Source organism: Papio anubis, chromosome 11, assembly GCF_008728515.1.
Source record: "Papio anubis isolate 15944 chromosome 11, Panubis1.0, whole genome shotgun sequence".
NCBI lineage: Eukaryota > Metazoa > Chordata > Mammalia > Primates > Cercopithecidae > Papio > Papio anubis.
The window spans coordinates 31,572,061-31,596,790 of record NC_044986.1 but is presented as its reverse complement, the minus strand read 5'-3'; the positions used below and the strand labels follow the sequence as shown (position 1 = coordinate 31,596,790).

General features: G+C 42.0%; 1 protein-coding gene across 10 annotated transcripts in view; it reads right to left on the bottom strand.

The window, feature by feature from the left end:
- ARMH3 (armadillo like helical domain containing 3) overlaps positions 1-24,730 on the bottom strand; it is a 223,943-nt gene that overhangs the window by 37,975 nt on the left and 161,238 nt on the right. For all 10 annotated transcript variants that reach the window (XR_651912.4, XM_009215222.4, XM_009215224.4 and 7 more), the window contains one exon: positions 10,013-10,091. Coding sequence is in view for 9 of the 10 variants with exons in the window: in XM_009215222.4 (XP_009213486.1) it covers positions 10,013-10,091 (79 nt within the window). In the remaining variant the exon portion in view is untranslated. The remainder of the gene's footprint in view (positions 1-10,012; positions 10,092-24,730) is intronic.

The following is a 24,730-nucleotide window of genomic DNA, read 5'->3' as shown; positions in this document are numbered from 1 at the left end:
CAGCAGTGACTCCGGTGAACAACTCATATCAAATTTTCTGCAAACAGGTCAACTGAAATGCCAGAATCTAAACAGAGGCAACAAAGAAGGCGGGGTTGGATGGCCAGTGCTGGTGTCACATGCTCACACTTGAGAGTTCGCAAAGCAACCATCATTCATGGCTATAGGGAGGCAGTGAAGACTACAATACAGGCTGTTGTAGAAAAACATGATGCCAAGTACAGAAAACTGAGTTATGGCTGTTGTGGAAGTCTTACATCTCAGCTCTCCAGCACATGTCTCTGCCAAGGTTGCCTTGTGTGATGGTTCGGGTCCTGTTCTAAGATGAGAAAACACCACAGGAGTTCTCAATGTGGGCTGCTTGGAGAGGCCTCAATTACCCTATTTGAGATCCAAAGCTTCCCTGGGGAAAACTTTTACTTAGGTGGCTCCCATGGGGAAAGTGGGTCACATTCACTTCCTGCTCAGAAAACCCTGCCACACAGCTTTACAACCCCCTTCTCTCAGTCTTCCTCAACAACCCGTGGTGTGCTGGAGATGGCTCATACAGAGGCTTGTGAGTTGACTGTTAAATTTCAAAAATGGTGAGAGCCAGCTGGCTTCACATTAGTAGCCATGGTGGGAGCATTCACCACCAAACACTACAAATCAGCCTCCCTCCCACCACTCACAGCTTCACAACTCCGGTCCCCAAGCAATTGTTAAACATTTACTAGTACACCAAGGACCAACGACTCTCACGCTGAAGTATCAGGGTCCATTTTCCTCGTAAGTCTTTGTGTTCTCTGGCCCTTTCCCCAAGATCTTTCTGTTTTTCTCCTGGATGTTTTCATGTAATGGATGCCACTCAGGGCCCCTAACAATGTTGTTCCCCACAAACTGGGGTTCTCCTCTTATGAGTGCTTCAATCCTCTCTGGGAAAATGAAGCTAGGCACCATTTGTATTTCTAAAGAGCCAGCAGTTATTTGTAATGACTCTTAGGATCAGGAGAAAACAAAAATGGTTTAGCAAGATTATCAATAGATGGAAATAAGAAAATATTTGGCAGCTTCTAACATAACCTTCACTCATTCAGATATAAAGCACGTTATTTCCTTAATTTTCTTTAACCCACTCCCACAAATGAATAACCTGTTTTGTCATAATACTTTTGAAGATATGTCTTATATTATACAACATTATATAGGTCTCCTCTGAATCCAAAATCCAAAGCCCTAGTTACAGCAGAGACTTAAACTTAGGAATCTGGTTACACCATCCTATGGCCCTGTGACATATGGGGGTACCAGCAGAACACCTTTCTGCTCTTCCCAGAAAATTTCTAAATTTACATGTAGAGAGATTTTTAGCAAGCTCCTGGGTCACTTGGTTGAAAAGAACACCAACTTCAAGATAAGTGTGCCCATTCTTAAAAATAGAAAGCAGGCTGGTGGTTACCAGGGCAGCTGAGGGTTGGGGGGAAGTTGTTCAATTCTCCAAGATGAAAAAGTTATCGAGATCTGTGGCACAACAATGGACATATTGTTAAGTGTACTATACCATACACTGAACACAATTAAAATGGTTAAGTATTGAAAGGTGTGGGTTTTTTAAACTGCAATTTTAAAAAAAGATAGATTTACCCAGTAGGCCTCATCATATGTTTAGCATTGAGGCTAGCTCACACCAGGCCCCTAATAAATGCCTGTGAATGGTACCAAAGGCAGTATACTTAGGACAGGGATGAGAGTCAGTGCAATAGGGATGATGGAGGCTGTGATTAAATGACTGACTTGTATTTTAAATCATCCAGTCTCTGGGTGTTCTGTGACCCAAGGACATGACTTGCTAGAACTATTTTCTATTCTTTCCGTCCTTTTCAGATCCTGGTTTTGAGTACACTTTACAATTTATGCCTCTTCATTTTATCCAGTCCCTACCTGTCCTCTTTTAAGGCTAAACTCAATTCTTTTCTCCTCCATATGGCCTTTTCTGACCACTTTTCTGATCGTCTGCAGAGATCTTTCCCTAACAGAACCGATCCACTGGTAGGCTAACAATAACAAGTTGCTTTAAACCATCTCTTGCACTATTCCATCCTCTGAGAGCAAAAGCCCTTTTGTATCCCTCAAATGCCTAGCACACTCTGAGGCAAAGAGCAGGCACTAAATACTGATAGCGGAACGAAGGCTGAAGAAAGCAAGAGAGGGCCAATAATTTACTTGCTTTCCAGTGGGATATTTCAAAGCCAGAAAATTGGTCATGAATGTGACTGAAAGCTTAAGGAATAAGGTGTTCAAAGAAAGTTTTGCTTTGAACCCTAAATTGCCACTGTGTTTGCTAGATATTCAGGGCTTTAGAGAATCTTCTGTAAAGGTCTGCTATGAAGCCCTCTCTTGCCTATAAGGAAATTAGAGCAGATATAAATCACCACGTCATAGCATTTATAAACCAACCCAAATGGTGAATAGCCTAAAAGGAGCTCAAGATCCTCAATGAGCATTTTCAAAGGTCTGATGGCTTTGGAGCAAAGAAAAGTATGAGGTACTTTTTTTTCCCTCCCCACTGAGACGGAGTCTTGCTTTGTCGCCCAGGCTGGAGTGCAGTGGCACGATCTCAGCTCACTGCAATCTCCGCCTCTCGCGGGTTCAAGTAATTCTTCTGCCTCAGCCTCCTGAGTAGCTGAGATTACAAGCACATGCCACCGCGCCCAGCTAATTTTTGTATTTTTAGTAGAGATGGGGTTTCACTATGTTGGCCAGCTGATCTTAAACTCCTGACCTCGTGATCTGCCCGCCTTGGCCACCCAAAGTGCTGGGATTACAGGCATGAGCCACCGTGCCCAGCTTAAGTATGAGGTACTTTTCAAAGTAGCTAAGCTAGTGATTCTTAAAATGTTGTAAAAGGGAAGTCAAAGACCGGTTGAGGATCTTAGGAAAGATGAACCCTCTTCAATAACAATAATTTTAAAAAGGACGTATGCATAATTTCACACACAATTTCAGGGTGTGAACTAACTCTTTAAAGCCTATTTATTCTTGGACCTTAGGTTAAGCACCACCTGTGAATTAATATTATTCTAAGAAACTACATGGCAGACCTCTAGCACATACATAGATGCATTTCTAATGTGATGCAGCTGATAATATCAAAGTCTTTCTCCTAGTTTGAAAAGTAGGAATAGGGCTGGGTGCAGTGGCTCACGCCTATAACGCCAGCACTTTGGGAGGACAAGATGGGAGGATCACTTAAGGCCAAAAGTGTGAGACCAGCCTGGGCAACACACTGAGACTCCTCTTTCCACAAAACTGAAAAAAATTTAGCGGGGCATGGTAGCATGCTCCTGTAGTCTTAGCTACTTAGGAGGCCAAGGCAGGAGGATCGCTTGAACCTAAGAGTTTGAGGTTACAGTAAGCAATGATCGCTCCATGCACTCCAGTCTGGGTGACAGAGCAAGACCTTGTCTCTAAAAAAAAATAATAAAATAAAAGTAAGAATAGAGGAGAGGGAGTATCTAAGAGTGTCAGATAGGACAGGATAGGCAGAAGAACCTCCCTGGAGAGCTCTTCCATTTCAGCATACTTCTGTGAAGGTAGCAGCATTGCCTCACCAAGACAGGATATCCTCAAAGCATCCAAACTCAAGAATTAGCCCGGAGGTAAAAGTTTCTCTTAAACACCTGCAATCTACATTTATTTAGTACAGACAAAATGGTCACGGGGTTTATCTATGCAACACAAGTTGTATGACAACTATCCGCCTAGGGGAATGAAACTCAGAGTGCAGCCTGGTGCTCATATAATATATCCTAGCACTTTGGGAGGCAAAGGTGGGTGGATTGCCTGAGCCCAGCAGTTCGAGACTAGCCTGGATAACATAATGAGACTCCATCTCTACAAAAAATTTAAAAAATTAGCCAGGCATGGTGGCATGCGCCTGTGGTCCTAGTTACTCAGGAGGATAAGATGGAAGGATCACTTGAACCCAGCAGGTTGAGGCTGCAGTGAGTTATGATCATGCCACTGCACTCCAGTCTGGGCAACAGATTGAGATCACACACAAACGCACCCGCCAAGCAAACAAAAAAGAAAATTAGGGTGCAGGCCACTAGCGAGGGACAAGCTGAAGACCAGAATTTCGGAAGGCTTACAAGGCTGACTGATATGCTCAGGGTGCATTATTTGTAGTCCTCTTTAAAAGAGAAGAGAGCTAGAGGAGATGAACACAACTGGAAGCAGAAAGAAAGTAGCCTTAGGAATGGAAAGAATCAAAGTAGACTCAAAGTTCCTAATGTCTGAAACCACTTAAGCTGGTATGCATTCTAAATCTTCCAGTCTGACCCCTTAGTTTCATCTTTTTGGGAATCCTTATTCCTTGCTGATCAATTTTCCTGGACATATCAAATGATTCTACCAGGTAAGAATGCATGCTTACTAAAAAGCCACACTGGAGAGAGAAAGGAACTAAATCTCAGTTAAGCAGGGGACAAGGGGCCTGAAGGACAATTTTGAAAGGTGTCCTAGAAACAAGCCGAATCCAGTAGGGAATAAACTATGAGTAATTTCATAGCTCTTAGAAAAGCAAGTTGTATCTTCTCCATAATCTTTATTCATAAAGATAAGTTAAATACAAAAAGAGGTCAAAATGCCCTTACCTAATGCCATATATAAAAATTAACTCAAAATGGATTACATATCTAAACATAAGAGCTAAAACTAAACTCTTAGAAGAAAACATAGGGGAAAAGCTTCATAACATTAGATATGGCAATAACTTCTTGGACTTCTTGGATTTCTTGGATTTGACACCAAAAGCACAGGCAACAACAGCAACAACAAACAGACAAAATGGACTTCACCAAAGTTTTAAAAGTCTTATGTGTAAAGGATACTAACAATACAGTAAAAAGACAAACCACAGAATGGAATAGAGTATTTGGAGATCAGATATCTAAAGAGGAATTAACATCCAGAATATATAAAGAATTCCTAACAGTTAACAACAACAACAAAATTCCCCAATTAAAAAATGTGCAAAGGACTTAAAAAGACATTTCTCCAAAGATGATATACAAATGGCTAATATGTACATGAAGAGATGCTCAATATATCATTAGGTAAATGCAAAATGAAACTACAATGAGATACCACGTCATACCCATTAGGCTGGCTATTAAAAAAAAAAAAAAAAAAAGAAAACAAGTGTTGGCAAGGATGTGGAGAAATTGGATGTAAAATGGTACAGCCAATCTGAGAAACATTCTGGCAGTTCCTCAAAATGTTAAACATAGAATTATCCTGTGATCCAGCAATTCCACTTCTGAGTATATACACAAAAAAATTGAAAGCAGGGACTCCAACACATAGTTGTATGCCAGTGTTCAAAAGCAACATTATTCATAATAGCTGAAAGGTGGAGACAACCCAAATGTCCACCAATGGATGAATAAACAAAATGTATATACATGCAATGGAATATTATTCAGCCTTAAAAAGGAACAAAATTGTGGCACATGGTAGAATATGGATGAATCTTGAATACATGATGCTAAGTGAAATAAGCTAGTCACAAAAGTCCAAACACTGTATGATTCCATTAAAGTACCTAGAATAGTCAAATTCATAGAGACAGAGTAGAACAGTGGTTATCAGGGGCTCAGGGTAGGGGAAATGGGGAGTAACTGTTTAATGGATATAGAGCTTCAGTATGGAATGATGAAAAAGCCCTGGAGAGGACAGCAGAGATAGTTGCACAACAATGTTAATGTATTTAATGCCACTGAACTGTACACTTAAAAAGGGTTAAAATGGGCCGGGCACAGTGGCTCATGCCTATAATCCCAGCACTTTGGGAGCCCGAGGCAGGTGGATCACCTGAGGTCAGGAGTTCGAGACCAGCCTGGCCAACATGGTGAAACTCCATCTTCACTAAAAAATACAAGAAATTAGCTAAGCGTGGTGGTGGGCACCTGTAATCCCAGCTACTATGGAGGCTGACGCAGGAGAATTGCTTGAACCCGAGAGGCAGAGGTTGCAGTGAGCTGAGATCGCACCACTGCACTCCAGCCTGAGTGACAAGGGCAAGACTCCGTCTCAAAAAAAAAAAGGGGTGGGGTTAAAATGGTAAATGTTATGTTATATATATTCTATCACATATTAAAAAAAAGAGGTAAAAATGAACAAGCTTCACAATTAACCCCAAACAAATACAACACCTGCATATATACCATAAAAATGCATACAGGCCGGGTGCAGTGGCCCACGCCTGTAATGCCAGCACTTTGGGAGGCTAAAGCAGGTGGCTCATTTGAGGTCAGGAGTTTGAGACCAGCCTGGCAAACATGGCAAAACCCTACTTAAAAATCAGCTGGGTGTGGTGGCATGCACCTATAATCCCAGCTACCTGAGAGGCTGAGGCAGGAGAATCACTTGAACCCAGGAGACAGAGGCTGCAGTGAGCCAAGATCGTGCCACTGCACTCCAGTCTGCGTGACAGAGTGAGACTCCATCTCAAAAACAAACAAAAAAGAATGATCCTTCAGTCACACTGAGGGTATTAACTGATTAAAAAGTTTATCATGAATGATGAAGCCAATGACAATTAACAGAAAAATTACCTTCTGGATATCTGAAAAGAAACCCCAATGTGAAAGGCTGGGCTGTGTTTAATATGCAATAATGAATTGACAAGTATCACCTTGAAATGCCTCATACAGAGGCTAGAATGTGTCTAGGGGTTGTCAGAATTCAAGAATTCACAAATCTCTTTGCCAGAAGAAAATGGCAGTCTGGGCAGGCAGACATAGCAAAGAGCCCTTTCTTCTCTGCTAACTTACTGAATGCTATAAATTTCATTTAACACCTATCCATGGTCTTTAGGTTTTATTTTAGGAGTACTTTAGAATCTATTGAGGATTAAGTTCTTGACTTTTTTCTCTACTCAGTCTGCTGTCAACAACTGCAGGGCCCTACTGCAATCTATAAAACTAGCTCTTTGAGAGGCCATGAATACTGTTAACATTAAGTGACATTCACATTAATGCTCATAAGTGGAGGGAGAGAAGTGCTCCAACACATGCTGGAGATTAACGAGGCAGTCAAATACATCTAATCTGATAGTGCTGAGAATAAACCAAGTGTACTGTAATGCTGTCATTTAGCACCCTTCAAAGTCAGTTAGGGAAGAGAAGCAACAACTATTTTCAGGGTGGCTCTCAAGAAGGTCCCAGAATAGTATCACCCTCCTCCAAACCACCAAGTGAAAAGGACTGTTAAAAGAGGTAATGAGTACACAAAGACTCAATGAGAGCAATGAATAAGATTATTCACCACTGATCCCCACTTACCTTAGCACCACAACTTATAGAAGGTATATAATAATACTGATAATTGGCCGGGCATGGTGGCTCACGCCTGTAATCCCAGCACTTTGGGAGGCCGAGGTGGGTGGATCACAAGGTCAGGAGATCAAGACCACCCTGGCTAACACGGTGAAATCCTGTCTCTACTAAAAATACAAAAATTGCCGGGCGCGGTGGCTCAAGCCTGTAATCCCAGCACTTTGGGAGGCTGAGACGGGTGGATCACGAGGTCAGGAGATCGAGACCATCCTGGCTAACACAGTGAAACTCCGTCTCTACTAAAAATACAAAAAACTAGCCGGGCGAGGTGGCGGGTGCCTGTAGTCCCAGCTACTCGGGAGGCTGAGGCAGGAGAATGGCATAAACCTGGGAGGCAGAGCTTGCAGTGAGCTGAGATCCGGCCACTGCACTCCAGCCCCAGCGGCAGAGCGAGACTCTGTCTCAAAAAAAAAAATAATAATAATAATAATAAAAATACAAAAATTAGCCAGGCGTGGTGGTGGGCGCCTGTAGTCTCAGCTACCTGGAAGGCTGAGGCAGGAGAATGGCGTGAACCCGGGAGGTGGAGCTTGCAGTGAGCCGAGATCACGCCACTGCACTCCAGTCTGGGCGACAGAGCAAGACTCCGTCTCAACAACAACAACAACAACAAAAGATAATTATTATCATTACTATTATTTTGAGACAGGGTCTCACTGTCACCCAGGCTGGAGTGCAGTGGTATGATCACAGCTTACCGCAGCCTCAAACTCCCTGGGTTCACCTCAGCTCCCACCTCAGCCTCCCAAGTTGCTAGGACTACAGGTGCGCACCACCACATCTGGCTAATTTCTCTCTCTCTCTCTTTTTTTTTTTTTGTTTTTGTTTTTGTAGAGACAGCTTCACCAAGTGGTACAGGGTGGTCTTGAATTCCTGGGCTCAAGCAATCTGCCCACCTCAGCCTCCCAAAGTGCTGGGATTACAGGTGTGAGCCACTGTACCCAGCTGGTATACAATTATATATTGACCAAGTAAATCAATTTTGCTATCCCTTCCCCATTCTCCTATGAAATCCCTCTCCACTGAAATCGCTTCATCTCTGGCCTGTACACTCATTTTGAGAGGCACTTTCATCATTTCATTTAACTTTGAAAGAAGTTGGAGGAGGCCGAGGACACGTGCTTGCTAATCATCCTTTCACAGACTGCCTTGTGTGCCAGAAAGGATTTTTATTATTGGTCTGTGGCAGCTACTGCTGGAGAAAGATTTCAGCTTGACCTTCCCAAGCTGCTGGGGGATGAATACTGCACGTGGCTGACAGAGCAAAAGTCTCTTCCTCTTTTTTTTTTTTTTTAAAAAAAAAAAAAAAAAAGCTTCTAGACTAACCAGAGTTCACTGTGGTAGGGAAGTCACCCCTTCTCTTACTGCATAAAACTCAAGATGTTGAATTATTTTGCATAAAAATGATATAGTAAAATTAATGTGAACCAGTCCAACAAGAAAATGGTAGCATCACAAAGCACCTCACAGACAGCACAGCATCAAAGAACAGGACTCAGGATAGCTCCACAGGCAGAGACGAAAAAAGGAAATAAAGGCCATTTATAAAAGCAGTTTTAAATGTGAGGATGGATTCTCACAGCTGGCCTCACAAAAGAGAACAAATATGTCAAAGGGAACAACTGACAGACTAATAGAGTCCTATCCATCTGGCTGAGAAAAGAGCCATCGGTGGGAATACTGAGAAGCTTGACCGTTAGGAAAAAGGCTTGCTTGGTGCTTCGCTGGGAGAACTGAATAGCTTTGACGAACATTGAAACACATGGTCAAATCATAGCTGGCTGACTGGCTGTGCCAGCAAGAAGCTCAAACAAGGGTTACAAAGATGCACTGGCAAAAAGGGAGAACAGGGCACATGTGGTCTTCCTACTGGCTTGGAGTCTATACCCTGGCCCCTCCAATTTGGGAGTAGGGTTAAAAGGAAAGGGAACCATATGAATAGGATGTCTTATTTTGTGCTTTTAAAAAAAGGACTCGAGAGTCTCATTTTGACATATCAAGTTCAATCCGCCACACTAATGCCTCATCTGTACTTTTATATAATGCAGAGCTGAGTGCAGACGCTCTGGGAGAAGGGGAAATCAGGCCAGATTTAAGGAAAACAAAGACACAAGGCTATCTGCATCTCCAACTTAGTCCATACTACAGAAAAACCTCCTCAGAAATAATTGCTCAAGGCAAAGAGAACTCAATTACTAAGGAAAAGCTGTCCCAATGAGGGCTCATGTTTTAATGAGCCAAATAGCTTCAAATTAAGCTGAACTCAGGGTTTTTCCAATCAGCAGTTTCACCCATTTCTAAGTTCTCATTTCTTATTTTCAAAAATCAAAATGACTCTCTGTCTAAATTTTTTAAAAAAGAAATGCCTTATCACACTCACTCTAAAACAATAATTCACTAGATTTTCACCTACATATCTTCTATATAATTAACAAACCCTTCAGATGGCAAAAAGGCAGATAGCATCACTCTATCAAAAGTACTATCAACCAATCCCACACTAATTCCTCTCAGTAGCCTGGCCCTGGACACCCCCACAAAAACTCAGTCACAGAAATCCCCTGCCATCAGAGAGAAGGCAACTGCTTGATCCTAGCCACCAACTAGGTCATCTGGGGAAAGTAGTGGCTTACCTGCTCCTCTGACAGTTGGGATATGTGATTCACAGCAGCGTAGGACTCAATTTTGGGGTTAAAGTGGTTGATGATGGCTCTGAAACAAAGAATTCATATTAATATGGTGCCAGATGGAAGAGGGGGATACATCTGTTAAAAAATAACGATCAAGTACCCTCTGGTTTAGAGTACTAGAGCATGGGACGGATTATGACTGGGTAACTGTCCTCTTATTGAACATGAGGAGGTCACAGATGGGGGTGAATTGATAACTCTGAAATGGGAAGGACTATTAGACAGAAAATAGAATCAAGCAAAATGAACTAACGGAAAAAACCCAAAGCCGAACAAAAATATTGAGTCCTTCAGATGAGAAAGGGAACCCAGAGGGCTGTCCACTAGAGGGCCCTGGTGCTTCAATCAGAAAGAAAAACTGTCTTCTTTGACTCAGGAGAATAGGGCACTCGGCAAAGCTGGGCCAACAACACAAAGGCTAAATAGAAGCAATCTTCATATTTGTTAGTAAGTAGTTTCAAACCAAAATTTTATATCTGGCCATTCAACCCAAAAGCTGAGTGTCATTTTAAAACACTCCCTTCTCCATCACTTGGTCACATCCAAAATCACCTAGTCTTATCAAATCTACCTCTTAAAAAATCTCTGAAATCTGAAATAAATTTCCCTGAAACCAATGCCTTGGTATAGGTCTTTGTCATTTCTTGCCTGGTGTAGCAAAAAGAACACAGGTTTTAGATCATGGTTTTACATGAGTCCATACGAATATAAATGATTCACAGAGAAGAGACAAATCTCGTTTTTTCTCATATATATATATAATTTTATATATATATAATTTTAGACAGCGTGTCACTCTGTCACCAAGTCTGGAATGCAGTGGCATGATCATGGCTCACAGAATCCTTAACTTCCCAGGCTCAAGCGATCCTCCCACCTAAGCCTCCCTAGTGGGACTACAGGCACGTGCCACCATGTCCGGCTAATTATTTTTGTATTTTGTTGGTAGAGACCGGGTTTTGCCATGTTGCCCAGGCTTAAGCCTGGGCTCAAGCAATCCACAGGTCTCTGCCTCCCAAAGTGCTGGAATTACAGACATGAGCCACGGCAGCTGGCCAACAAATCTTTCTTATAGAACAATTTCAAATAATATATATGTAGATACTTCTTCCTATAGGAAATGAAGTTTATTTCTCATCCTGAGGGTGCGCTAGATTTAGTGACTGATTGCCAAAGACTAGAGTAGCAAATGGGAAACACAGTAACTTTATAGCAAAGAAGCCTAGCAAACACTACCTTAACAAAATGATGAAGCTGTATATTGCCAGTGATATCATGTAGATATCATGTAACCCTTGGTGTGACCTGATGAGAAGGGCACTTAATATCTCAGTCTAATCACAAGAAAAATATCAGATAGGGGACATTCTACAGGATAACTGAATGGTACCTTTTTTTTTTTTTTTTTTTAGACAGGGTCTCACTTTGTCATCCAGGCTGGAGTGCAGTGGCACAAACATAGCTCACCACAGTCTCCACTTCCTTGGCTCAAGCAATCCTCCCACTTCAGCTTCCCAAGTAGCTGAGACTACAGGCATGTGCCGCCGTGTCTGACTAATTTTTGTATTTTTCATAGAGATGAGGTTTCACTAGATTGCCCAGGCTGGTCTCAAACTCCTGAGCTCAGGCGGTCCTCCCTCCTCGGCCTCCGAAAATGCTGGGATGACAGGCATGAGCCATTGCTCCTGGCCCTAACTGGTAGTTTCTTTCTTTCTTTCTTTTCTTTTCTTTTTTTTTTTGAGATAGAGTTTTGCTGTTGTTGCCCAGGCTGGAGGGCAATGGCACGATCTCGGCTCACTACAACCTCCACCTCCTAGGTTCAAGCAATTCTTCTGCCTCAGCTTCCCAAGAAGTTGGGATTACAGGATCCCACCACCATGCCCAGCTAATTTTGTATTTTTAATAGAGATGGGGTTTCACCACATTGGCCAGGCTGTTCTCAAACTCCTGACCCTTCAGGTAATCCACTTGCCTTGGCTTTCCAAAGTATTGGGATTACAGGTATGAGCTACCGTGCTCAGCTGGTACTTTCTTAAGACTCTAAAAGTCATGAAAAACAAGAGTTGAGAAATTGTCACAGATCACTGGGGAGATATGACAATTAAATGCATATCCTGGAATGGCCCCTAGAACAGCAAGAGGACATTAATGGAAAAACTAGTAAAATCTAATTAAAACATGGAGTTTAGTTAATAATAATGCCAGTTACTTAGTGTTGATAGATGTACCTTGGTGACATAAAATGAGGGAAATTAGGCTGAGGGTATCCAGGAACTCTGTGGATTATCTTTTTACTTTTTCTGTAAATCTAAAATTATTCCAAAACAGAAAGTTTATTAAAATGGGTGGTGTGGGCTAAGCGTGGTGGCTCACGCATGTAATTCCAGCACTTTGAGAGGCCAAGGTGAGCGGATCACTTGAGCTCAGGAGTTCAAGATCAGCCTAGGTAACATGGTGAAACCCTGTCTCTACAAAAAATACAAAAAAATTTAGCCAGGTGTGGTGGCACACACTTGTGGTCCCAGCTACTTGAGAGGCTGAGGTGGGAGGATCACTTAAGCCTGGGAGGCAGAGGTTTCAGTGAGCCAAGATTGTGCCACTGCACTCCAGCCTGGGTGACATAGTGAAACCCTGTCTTCTCACAAAAAACTCCACCCAAAATCAACAACAACAACAAAATGGGTGCATGGGCTGGGTGCAGTGGCTCACAACTGTAATCCCAGCACTTAGGGAGGCTAAGGTGGGAGGATTACTTGAATCCAGGAGTTCGAGACCAGCCTGGGCAACATGGTGAGACCCTGTCTCTACAAAATAAAAAAAATAATAAGCCAGGGCCAGGTGTGATGGCATGTGCCTGTAGTTTCAGCTACTTGGCAGGCTGAAGTGGGAGGATCACTTGAGCCTAGGGGGATGAAGCTGTAGTGAGCTGTGTTTGTGTTACCACACTCCAGACTGGGCAACATAACAAGACCTTGTCTCAAAGATAAAAAATAAAACGTGTACACATGTGTATATGTGTGTTTGCGTGTGTGTGTGTGTGTGTGTATGTATGAGCTAGCATAACAAATCACTATTTTCTTTTATAGCTTCTTGATAGTAAAGAACTATAGAACCATTTAATCTAATTCTGGTAATAAAAGTATAAACCAAAACCTTAAAAAAATAATACCAATCTCTGCACTTATCACAATACCTGGGAATAGTCTATTGCAGCCATATAAGAAATGTTTGTTGAAAGAGGGCTAAATCTTAGAGGGTACATTTATAACATTTATATAACATAATATATAACATTTATAGTACAAATAATAAAAACTTGGAAAAGCAATGCCAAACATCTAACCCAATGCCTGGTACACAGCTTGTGCTCAATAAATCCTCAATAAATGAATAAACCAAATATGACAGACATGAGTCAGGAGCAAGAGGAGAGTTCTAACAACTTATTTTTCTAGAAACTACCAAGAGAGCTGAAGATAATATCTGGAAGTTAAGGCTCAGGTTTAGTCTAAATCCAAAGTAGGAAAGAATTTTGTGACCAAGTGGGGGTCAAATATTTTTCTCAATCAGAGAGCAAGGCTCAAGGATGTTGGCAGAGATGACCACAGCCCATAAGCAGAAAGGAAAACCAGGACCCTAAACCCAATGAGAAGGTAGGGGAAGCAAGTTTAGAGAGGAACTGATAATCCCACCGATCCCAGCAGCAGCACCAATTTAAGTTCACTCAGGGTGGAGTCTTGAGTCATAGGGTTGTGTCCAGGACCAACAGGATTGACGGAAAGGAGCTACAGTAGTCAAATCAATCTACCATAGACCACGGGTATCTTCGGAAAAAGATTTTGCACTCTGTAAATGCATCCACATTTTATGCTTTTATAGTTTTTTTTTTTTTTTTTTTTTTTTAAATCAGGCTTTCCTTACATTTGTTAGGAAATTTTTTTTTTTTGAAAAATTCTTGTCTCAACTGAACTAGAAGTTTTGTTCTTGTTCTTGTTTATTATTATTATTATTATTATTATTATTATTATTATTTATTCTTGCCTAGGTTTGGAGAATACAGAGATCCAAGTACCCTAGCTTCTGTCTGGGTGGAATGTTCGTGGCCACCGGGGCAATCAGGGGAGCTAGTGAGGTTGGAACAATGAAATAATCCCTGGGAATGGAATTGCTGGGGATGTAATTCTCTTTCCTTTCTACCTGAACAGTTCTTTCACCAGGAAACAAAGCAAGGACATAAGAAAGGAAAGAAAAGAGACAGGAAGAAGAGAGGGAAGGAGAAAAGGAAAGAGGAAAGAAGGGCGAGAGGGGCTGGGAGGCAAGAAGGGAGGGAGTGAGGGAGAGAAAGGAAAACCCAGAAGGCATTACCTTCAAAATATACACTTATTTCCTTCCCTTCTCACCATTATACTTATCAGGTGTCAGCTGGCTCTATGGGTGACCAGTTCTTCATACTGCAGGACACACATGCTGATATTGTTTGGGCAAACTTATCCTGAGGGTATGATAGATTTACCACTCTGGGAATACATATTTGGAATGAAGATAAAATCATCTTCCAACCTGCCCTGTGACAATCTCATCTCAGAACTTCAGATCTAAGCAGGTGATTAAGGTCTCCCACCAGGCAGGTTGAAAAACTATTTAGAAACCTGAGGAAGGTGGAACAGTCTACATTCAGTTAGCAGTCTCTAACTCAGTACCCACAAAGGCAGTATATGTGTCGGCCTTACGTTTTGTTTGTTTGTTTGTTTGTTTGGGATTGTTATCTGCAAAATCTGAGTGCTAACCTAATGTCCTGGAGATATGCCAGGGGGAGGGTATTCAGCCTAAGCAATAAGAAAAATAGTCTAGCACTGGCTCTTCTCTCTCTAGGCTCTTAAAAAAGGAATTCCAGACAGGGCTTGGGGGCTTCCCATTAAAGTTCTTAGTACTTTGCACTATTGAAATGGAAAAATGTCCTGACATGGCACAGAAATGGCAGAACACTGGAACCAGGCTAAGCCAGACCAAGCTGAGTGACACACCTTTTCAGTAACTGAATTACATAGCTGCTTCTTCCCCAGGAAGTCTGATGACTACCAGGCTCACCTGGGTTGTGATTCCACACCATCCTGCCTGCCCAAGGCGTTAGATGAGGACTCATGCTTGACTAGCTCTTAGTGGGAGAAAGATGAGGCACCAGATTTATAGATGAAGGAGGAATCTCCCCATTTTCTTTAGGCTTTCCTTCTCACTGGTAGCACCTCCAAAAGGATTTACTACCATCTTTTCTGAACCTTTGGGAAGGGAGTTTCTGGGAGATTCTAACAGTACTTCTCTCTCATTTTTACCGGTCAAAACCTAACAGGTAGCAACGGCCGGTGCTGATGCCTAAAATGAAAGTCTTCCAGGAAAGAAGAAATGGCATTTTTTTCTACCCAAAGATGAATGAGCAAAACATGAGTTCAATTTCCTCTCCATCCATTCCATCTAAACCCCCACCCTACAAAAAGTGAAGGTGAATACTGCAAACGGGACACAACTTCCTCACCTCTGTCTAGTGTGAGTGAGGAAGAAAATGAGGCTAAGGAAAGACGAGACTAGGGAGAAGAGTCACAGTAGACTGTTATACACTGAATGTCTGTGTCCCCTCCAAATTCAGACATTGAAGCCCTAACCCTCAATGCGATTGTATTTGGAGATAGGGCCTTTATGGAAGTTAATTAAGGTTAAATGAGGTAATAAGGCTGGGACCCCTGATCCAATAGGATTGGTGTCCTTATAAAAATAGACACCAGGCCGGGCACAGTGGCTCACACCTGTAATCCTAGCACTTTGGAAGGCTGAGGTGGGTGGATCACCTGAGGTCAGGAGTTTGAGACCAGCCTGGCCAACATGGCGAAACCCCATCTCTACTAAAAATACAAAATTAGCCAGGTGTGGTGACAGGTGCCTGTAATCCCAGCTGCTTGGGGGGCTGAGGCAGGAGAATCGCTTGAACCCAGGGGCCGGAGGTTGCAGTGAACTAGAATCATGCCACTTCACTCCAGCCTGGGCAAAAGAGTGAAACTCCGTCTCAAAAAAAAAAAAAAAAAAGACTCCAGAGAGCTCTCTTCCTATCTGTCATGTGAGGACACAGTGAGAAGGCTGCCATCTCATAAGCCAGGAAGACAGCTCTCACCACAAACTGACCCTACTAGGGTCCCAGATCGAGGATCTGGGACTTCTAGCCTCCAGAACTGTGAGAAAATACAGGAAGGTTTGAGTGGACAATGAATGAGAAAACATAGTCATTATGAAAAGATTAAGGTTTCCCTTCGACAAAGGTGGCAAGGCAATTAAATAGGGAAAAAAATAATCTTTTCAACAAATGGTACTGGGACAAGTAGTTATCCACATGCAAAAGAATGAAGTTAGATCCCTTCCTTATACCATACACAAAAGAACTAGAAATGGATCACAGATCTAAACGTAAGGTCTAAAAACTACAAAATTCTTTTTTCTTTATTTTTTGAGACGGAGTCTCTCTCTGTTGCCCAGGCTGGAGTGCAGTGGTGGAATCTCAGCTCACCGCAAACTCTGCCTCCTGGGTTCACACCATTCCCAGGAGCTGGGACTACAGGTGCCCGCCACCTGGCTAATTTTTTGTATTTTTATTTATTTATTTATTTATTTATTTATTTATTTATTTATTTATTTATTTTTGAGATGGAGTCTCACTCTGTCCCCCAGGCTGGAGTGCAGTGGCACGATCTCAGCTCACTGCAAGCTCCACCTCCTGGGTTCACACCATCCTCCTGCCTCAGCCTCCCCAGTAGCTGGGACTACAGGCACCCGCAACCACACCCAACTAGTTTTTTTGTATTTTCAGTAGAGACAGGGTTTCACTGTGTTAGCCAGGATGGTCTCAATCTCCTGATCTCGTGATCCGCCCGCCTCGGCCTCCCAAAGTGCTGGGATTATAGGCATGAGCCACCACGCCCAGCCCTTAAAAGCTATAAAATTCTTACAAGTGAATCTTCATGACTTGAGGTTAGGCAGTGATTTCTTAGATAAAACACCAAAAGCACAAATGACAAAAGAAAAAGTGGATCAATCTGAACTTTAAACTTTGTGCTGCAAACAATGCCATCAAGAAAGTGAAAGGACAATCCACAGAATAAGAGAAAATATTTGCAAATTTTGTCTGATAAGAAACTTGTATCCAGAATATATAAAGAACTCTTATATTCAACAATGAATTACACACAAATAATACAATTTTTTTAAAGAACAAATTATTTGAATACACAAGAAAAGATACTCAGTATCATTAGTCATTAGGGAAATGCAAATCAAAACCACAATGAGATACCACTTCACACTCATTAGGATAATGGTAAAAACAGAATAGCAAGGCTGGGCACAGTGGCTCATGCCTGCAATCCCAGGAGTTCGAAACAAGCCTGGGCAACATGGGGAGACCCCCGTCTCTACAAAATTACAAAAAAAAAATTAGCCAGGTGTGGTGGCACGCGCCTGTAGTCCCAGCTACTTGGGTGGCCAAAGTGGGCAGACCGCTTGAGCCTAGGAGGCTGAGGCTGCAGTGAGCTAAGATGGAGCCACTGCACTCCAGCCTAGGTGAGAGTGCAGACCCTGTCTCAAAACAAACAAACAAACAAAAAAACAATAACAAATGTTGGCAAGGATGTGGAGAAGAACTCTCGTACATTGCTGGTGGGATTGTAAAATGGTACAGCTACTTCAATTTATAGGAAACGTCCAGAATAGGCAAATTTGTAGAAACAGAAAGTAGATTCATGGTTACTTAGGGCTACAAGGAGGGTTAGGGAAGAATAGGGAGTGACTGCTATTGGGTATAGAGTTTCTTTCAGGGGGAACACAATATTCTAAAGTTAGATTGTGATGATGATTGCACAACCCTATGATTATACCAGAAAACATGAACTGTATACTTTAAATGGATGAACTGTATCATATATAAATTATCATGGCTTCCTTGGCCCCAGTAGTTTTTGAGCAAGCTGCTTTCTCCAACCAGTTCCACACAGAATTCATGTGGTGATTCGCTCACTAAGAAAACTTTTCTAAAGCTTGCATACATTAGCAACGCTGATGGCAGTAGGAAAAGGAGCTCACTGGGTCATGAACTATTCTATAAATTACAGAAGCTTGGATTTCAGGAGCTTCTGGAGAGAGAGAGCTCTGTGGTACAATACCACAAAAGGTGGCAGAGATGGCATTTGAGACTAGTGCTGAAGGGCACATGCTCAGGAAGAAACAACCCTACCTGGAGGTGAGAAGAGTCCAACTCATGGTAATATGTATGATATACTTAAATCAAAAGTTCTGCACGTAGCAAAGGATGTCAGCTTTTGGCTGTTGGAATAGGATGTTGAGGGGGGTGGCACAGTTAGTAGATGAGAAGAAAGTTTCTCTTATTCTCAATATCCTTTTCCTTTACCATTTTCTTTTCCAGCAATAGTTGGAGCTGACCACATTATTCAGGGAAATAGAATAGGGAAGATGATTTAAAGAAATATAGGTAGTAATAAGGCCCAAGGAAGGGGAAAGGAGTTCTACCCACAGACAGAACTTAGTGGGGAAAGAGAATATAATTTCTAACCAAACCTCAAGCTTTTCCGAAACTTGAACTAAAAGCTCCAAGAGAGCAGGTACTAAATTTATTTTGCTCACCAATATTTTGTCCAGTTTCACTGTAAGTAGCTTTTGCTTCTGGAGATCCAGAATCAATAGCTATCCTCCCAAGTATGAAAATAAAAATTAAAATGTTTTATCCTCATCCCAGGAAAAAAGGTGGCTCAGATATGAACAACTGTCCTCCCAAAGAAGGAGCAAAAGTTGACACTGATGACAATAAAGCTTTTCTTCCTCTTAAGTCATATCAAGAGGCTAGAGGAAAGCTTTCTGGCATTCCTTATTTAAGTAATCCAATACCTTCTAAAAGTAAGCCTAGGTTTTGTTTGTGTGTTTGTTTGAGGGTGGGGAGGATGAGGTGAGGCATGGGGGAGTGTGCTTTACTCTGGTACTGGGCCTCTAAAGCCACTGAATTAGAAAGTCCCAAAGGGGAAGGAAAAATAAATAGACAACATCATAGTAAAGAGAAATTGCTAAAGCCAGCCACAGTGAGGGACGGCACTGTGCCCAGTGCACCTTTAAGAGTAGGAATCTGGGCCACCCTCCAATGCAATTTTCAACTTCTGACTGCAGAAGATAGGGGTCACTTATACAGGCTGAAGCAAAATGAAGTGGACAGACGGAACAGTAAGGATGAACAGTAAACTGGCTGGGGATTTCTTGGTCCATGTTAAATTTATTCTTTCTGACTCATGACTCTGCAAAGCAGCTCTGTTTTCCCAAGTGCCGGGTGGTTGTTAACTGAGACACACAGTTAATGCCGAACTTGCATTAAAGATAAGCATGGAAATGTTCCTTTAACAATGTAGGCAATATAGCTTAAGAGAAAATGTGGGCCAGGCACGGTGGCTCTCCCCTATAATTCCAGCACTTTGGGAGGCTAAAGTGGGAGAAGTGCTTAGCTCAGGAGTACAAAAATAATTTTTTTTTTAAATTAGCTGGGCATGGTGACATGTGCTTGTTGTAGTCCCAGCTACTCAGGAGGCTGAGGTGGGAGGATGATTTGAGCCAGGGATGTCAAGGCTGCAGGGAATCATGATCACACCACTGTGCTCCCCAGCCTGGGTGACAGAGCAAGACCCAGTCTTAAGAAAAAAAGAAAAAAGAAAAAGAAAATATGGATTCCTCCTCATATCCAATACAAATCTAAAGCAAATCCTCCAAAATGCAACCTCCCATGGACAGAAGCATCTACAAGTCTTTCATGAAACAATAAATAAATAGTTTCATTCAGAAGCTCAGAGCATGGTGATTGTTTCATTACTAAGATACCTGAAGGAAGCAGGCTATCTCTAAAAGCTGCTATGGGCCGGGCGCGGTGGCTCAAGCCTGTAATCCCAGCACTTTGGGAGGCCGAGGCGGGTGGATCACGAGGTCAGGAGATCGAGACCATCCTGGCTAACATGGTGAAACCCCGTCTCTACTAAAAATACAAAAAAATAGCCGGGCGAGGTGGCGGGCGCCTGTAGTCCCAGCTACTCGGAGGCTGAGGCGGGAGAATGGCGTGAACCCAGGAGGCGGAGCTTGCAGTGAGCCGAGATCGCGCCACTGCACTCCAGCCTGGGCGACACAGCGAGACTCCGTCTCAAAAAATAAAAATAAAAAATAAAAAATAAAAAAGCTGCTATGTACATCTTTCAGGCAGAACAGAGAAAAACAAGCAAAAGTTGTTTTTGTAGCTCTCATTCCAAGGAAGGAGGGAACATCACTGGTATACTCAATACATACATATATATATATGTATATGAAGATTCTTAAAGATTTCACCCTAAAACTACTCCTATAAGACTACCAGATTTACATTAGAGTCTGATTGTGGGTGAATTTCTCAAGCTTAGTAAAAAATTTGGATCTTAAGCTCCAACCTCATTAAGACCTGTAGCCCTGTATTTTCAAATGCTTACTAAACATTTAAACCTGGATGTCTTGCTTTTGTTTACCTGGATTTCTTCACATAGAATGTTATCACCACTAAAAAGCCTAAGTCATCTTCTTCCTTGAAGGCCCAGTTAAAATACCATTGCTTCCCTGAACAACATGGTTCATACAGAAAACAGCAAGGCTTTAGAGAAAGGAGATCTGAAAAAAATCTGGATTCCTCCACTTATTAACTGTGTGACTTTGGACAAGAGATCAACCTCTCTGAGTAGTAGTTTATTTGGTTGAATTTCATTTCCAAAACTTTCCTCTCTGTTTTCCTGCATACCATCTAGCCCTAAAGATTTTTTCCCCCCAAAGCAGTTTCCCTTTTCCTAGACCAGTCCAGTGATATACTACTATGCAATATACTACAGAGTATGTTCTCAGGTATCTGGGACTAAAGACAAGAAAACCATCATATTCCTAATTGCTTTTACCTGGGAAACCTTTAGGCATACAGGTAAAATACAAACTTCTGAGAAGGGGTAAAGGTATGATTGAGTGTATGTGGCAGTAGTTAAAATGGTTCATCTGAGGCTGAGTTATTTAATATTAAACTAACATTTCTTTCACCTTCAGAATTGCCTCACAGACTCCTATTTCATGCAGTACTAAGCTTCCTTCTTCATAGAGTCAATGAATCTTCAGCCCATCCAATTCAACAACAACAACAAAAGCAATTTCCCTTGATGCCTGTTAACAGAAATGCATTACAAGCCTCAGAGACTCTGCTGATTAACATTAAACAAAATAAAATCTCAAGTAAGAATACCTTCTAACTTTTTCACTTTGAAACTATCTAATCAAAACATCAGCAACTGACCTGTTAGGATTATCCTTCTAACTTACCCCCTAAGTTTTAGGCCTTAACCCTTTCAGGACCATTATTTCCCTCCATAAATTATAATACTGTCCCTGTGGCCATTCTTTTCAGGACCAAAGACACAAAAATGGAACCCTAGTATAAAAGGCATTTTGACAACCACCAGGAAGGATGAACTACTGACCAGTGCATCTAGTTGCTTACTTTACCCAATGATCCAATTATATAAGCTGGCCTAAGTAATTACTATAGAGAATTTTTTTTTTTTTTTGAGACGGAGTCTTGCTCTGTGTCCCAGGCTGGAGTGCAGTGGTGCGATCTCGGCTCACCGCAAGCTCCACCCCCTGGGTTCACGCCATTCTCCTGCCTCAGCCTCCCGAGTAGCTGGGACTACAGGCGCCCGCCACCACGCCCGGCTAATTTTCTTGTATTTTTAGTAGAGACGGGTTTTCACCATGTTAGCCAGGATGGTCTCGATCTCCTGACCTCATGATCCGCCCACCTCGGCCTCCCAAAGTGCTGGGATTACAGGCTTGAGCCACCGCGCCCGGCCAAGAGAATTTGATAATGTAAATTTATTGGTTGAAGGGAGTGGAACAGAGAATGTGTATTATTGACTACACCTTAGCAACCTTCATATTTTAACCTGCGAATGATTTGAGTCAGCATTCCTCTTGATTTCTGGGTGAGAAACACATGTCACACCAGGTAACGTATTCACTGCTGACTATATTTTCATCTAGCCTCTGCATTAGGCAGATGAAGGTTCACAATTCATTAAACTGGAGGGAAAGAGGAGAAGTTTAATGTGCATGAAATGTACAGGCACATGGCCTCAGGGGCATTTGTCATTTTCTGGAGCTGTGTGCATGACTGCGCAGCGTGAGTTTTCTACCTTGATGCATGACTTTGCCCGATGTAGGTTTCCACCTCATCACCTGTTGGAAATTAAGCAACTGGTTATAGCTATTTTGCTTAAGAGTTAATGTCTAGTTACTATGGCCCCAAACCATAGATTTAAGCCAAGTAAGATGTCATGGGCTTTACACTTTGGCTAAATTATCTACTCTAGCACTGCCATAAGAGACAAAAGGAATTTCTTCCTGCTTTAGACATCAACCTGACATTTTTCACTGTTGTCACAGTTACAATGAGTGTAAATGGAGAAGAATGAACCACAAGTGTTGAAAGAACCACAAAAGTCAAATGGACCACCTACATTTCCATAAAAGGCATCACTTAATCCATTCCCCTTATAATTATGTCTACTTTTTATTAAATCTTTCAATAAATGAAAAGAGGCTCCAAAACTTTCCTAAACATAAAACACCTACAAGATTATCCTATCGTTGCTCAGATCCATTACTCTGTGCTTCAGACTACCTTACTCTGTTCTCTAGTGGCAGGTCCGAAGTTACTGGCAGAGTTCCTGGGGCTACAGAATGAAAACTTTTGGAATTGGTTTGGCCCTGGATTTCCTATTTCCAGAAGTAACGCTCCTCTACACACTCAGAAATGCCAAATGAATCTAAAGGGACAAAATAGCCTATGAGAAAATGTGTATTATATTTTCTGTCCCTTTTCAGGACATAAGAAAATCCTAACACATACCTAAGAGGAATTCTGAAGCAGTGGAGATAAGTTCAAAACCCCAAAAATTGATCTAATTTTGATTAATGGTGAACATTCCAATCCCTTGAATATGAATTAAGCACTTTTTAAAAACTGGCATGAGACAAAAACTTGAAATATTTTAATTACACCTCATTCCCATTAGCCCAATTTATCAACTTATTATAAGACACTTAAATTTTAAGCATGGGAGAGCAAGAAAATGAGCAATTGACTAGTCTTCTTTTCCTGTCACTTCAAAAATAAAGGCGAATTGGCTGGTCACAGTGGCTCATGCCTGTAATCCCAATACATTGGGAGGCCCAGGTGGGAGAATTGCTTGAGGCCAGGAGTTCAAGAGCAGCCTGGGCAACATAATGAGACCCCCATATCTACAAAATTTTTTAAAAAATTAGCCAGCATAATGTGCACACCTATAGCCCTAGCCACTCGCAAGGATAAGGCATGAGAATTGCTTGAACCCAGGAGTTTGAGGTTACAGTGAGCTGTGATCATGCCACTGCACTCCAGCCTGGGCGACAGAGCAAGACCCTGTCTCTAAAAATAAAGGGAAATTATTTTAGTGGATCACATGCTAGACTGAGGAAGGAGAGAAATATTCTGTGGATCCCATGCCAGTAAGAGAAAAAGAGACATATGAATCATAAACTAGACTAGATGAGCCATACATACACCTCAGTGGTGGTGGAGGAGGATCTCATGTGCACAAAGGAGGAAGAAACCTGTCAAGATTTCTCAGTGGTCCAGTGTGGGCCATATGGATTCCATACTAGATAGCAGTGGTCCTGATGTTCACATACAGGAGAGATGAGAGAGTGGGCCACATGGATCACATACTGGTTTTCAAGTACTCCAGGAAAAGAATGAAATTAAAAGACACAGAAACAGGCTTATACTCCATCCCAGGGGGACCTTTTAGAACTCCTCAGGAAAGGCAATCAGCAAGTCTGTCAAAGTAATTAAGCAAACGAACATTTACCATAAAGCCCACATCAGTTAAGTGAACAAAGATGAATCTTATTACAGTGCACTGTCAGCTCTGAGCCTACAGGTGCTAACCACTGAGATGCAGCATTACTTGGCCCTAGCTGCTCACCCACCCACTGTGACAGAGAGCTTCGCCCTTCTTGTCAGCTCTGAAAAAGCAGGCTGCTTTCACCTGCTCCGGCAGTGACTTACGCTGCTTTCAGAGAGACCCTCACAGAGATGGCTTCCTATAAGAAGCCTGGGTGTGGATACTGTGGCAGGTGGTAGGGTTGGCTACAGAAGGGAGGCTTGAGAGGTAGAGAGGATGGGAGAAAGCAGGGGGTCTGGATAGCAGTTGTCAGTGAGGTAAAGAGAATGGGATAGTTTGGTAAATCAAGAAGTAAATAAAGAGTAAACAAGCTGCCCAAAGTATTGAACCATTCTGCCTAAGTGAAGTTGATAGTTTCTCTCTCTGAAAAGGGAAGAAGTTAAAACTTCATCGCAAAATAGTTTCTCCTCAGGGAAAGAAGTATTACTAGGGAACATCGCTTTTCTAATGTTAATGGCAGCCTCAACATCAGCTTATTAATGAGTTAGCACCAAAGCTAACAGGGGCAGATTTGTTGAGGCCTAATCAGTATCTATTATTTAACAAAATCCACTGCTTGCTAGAACAAATGAAT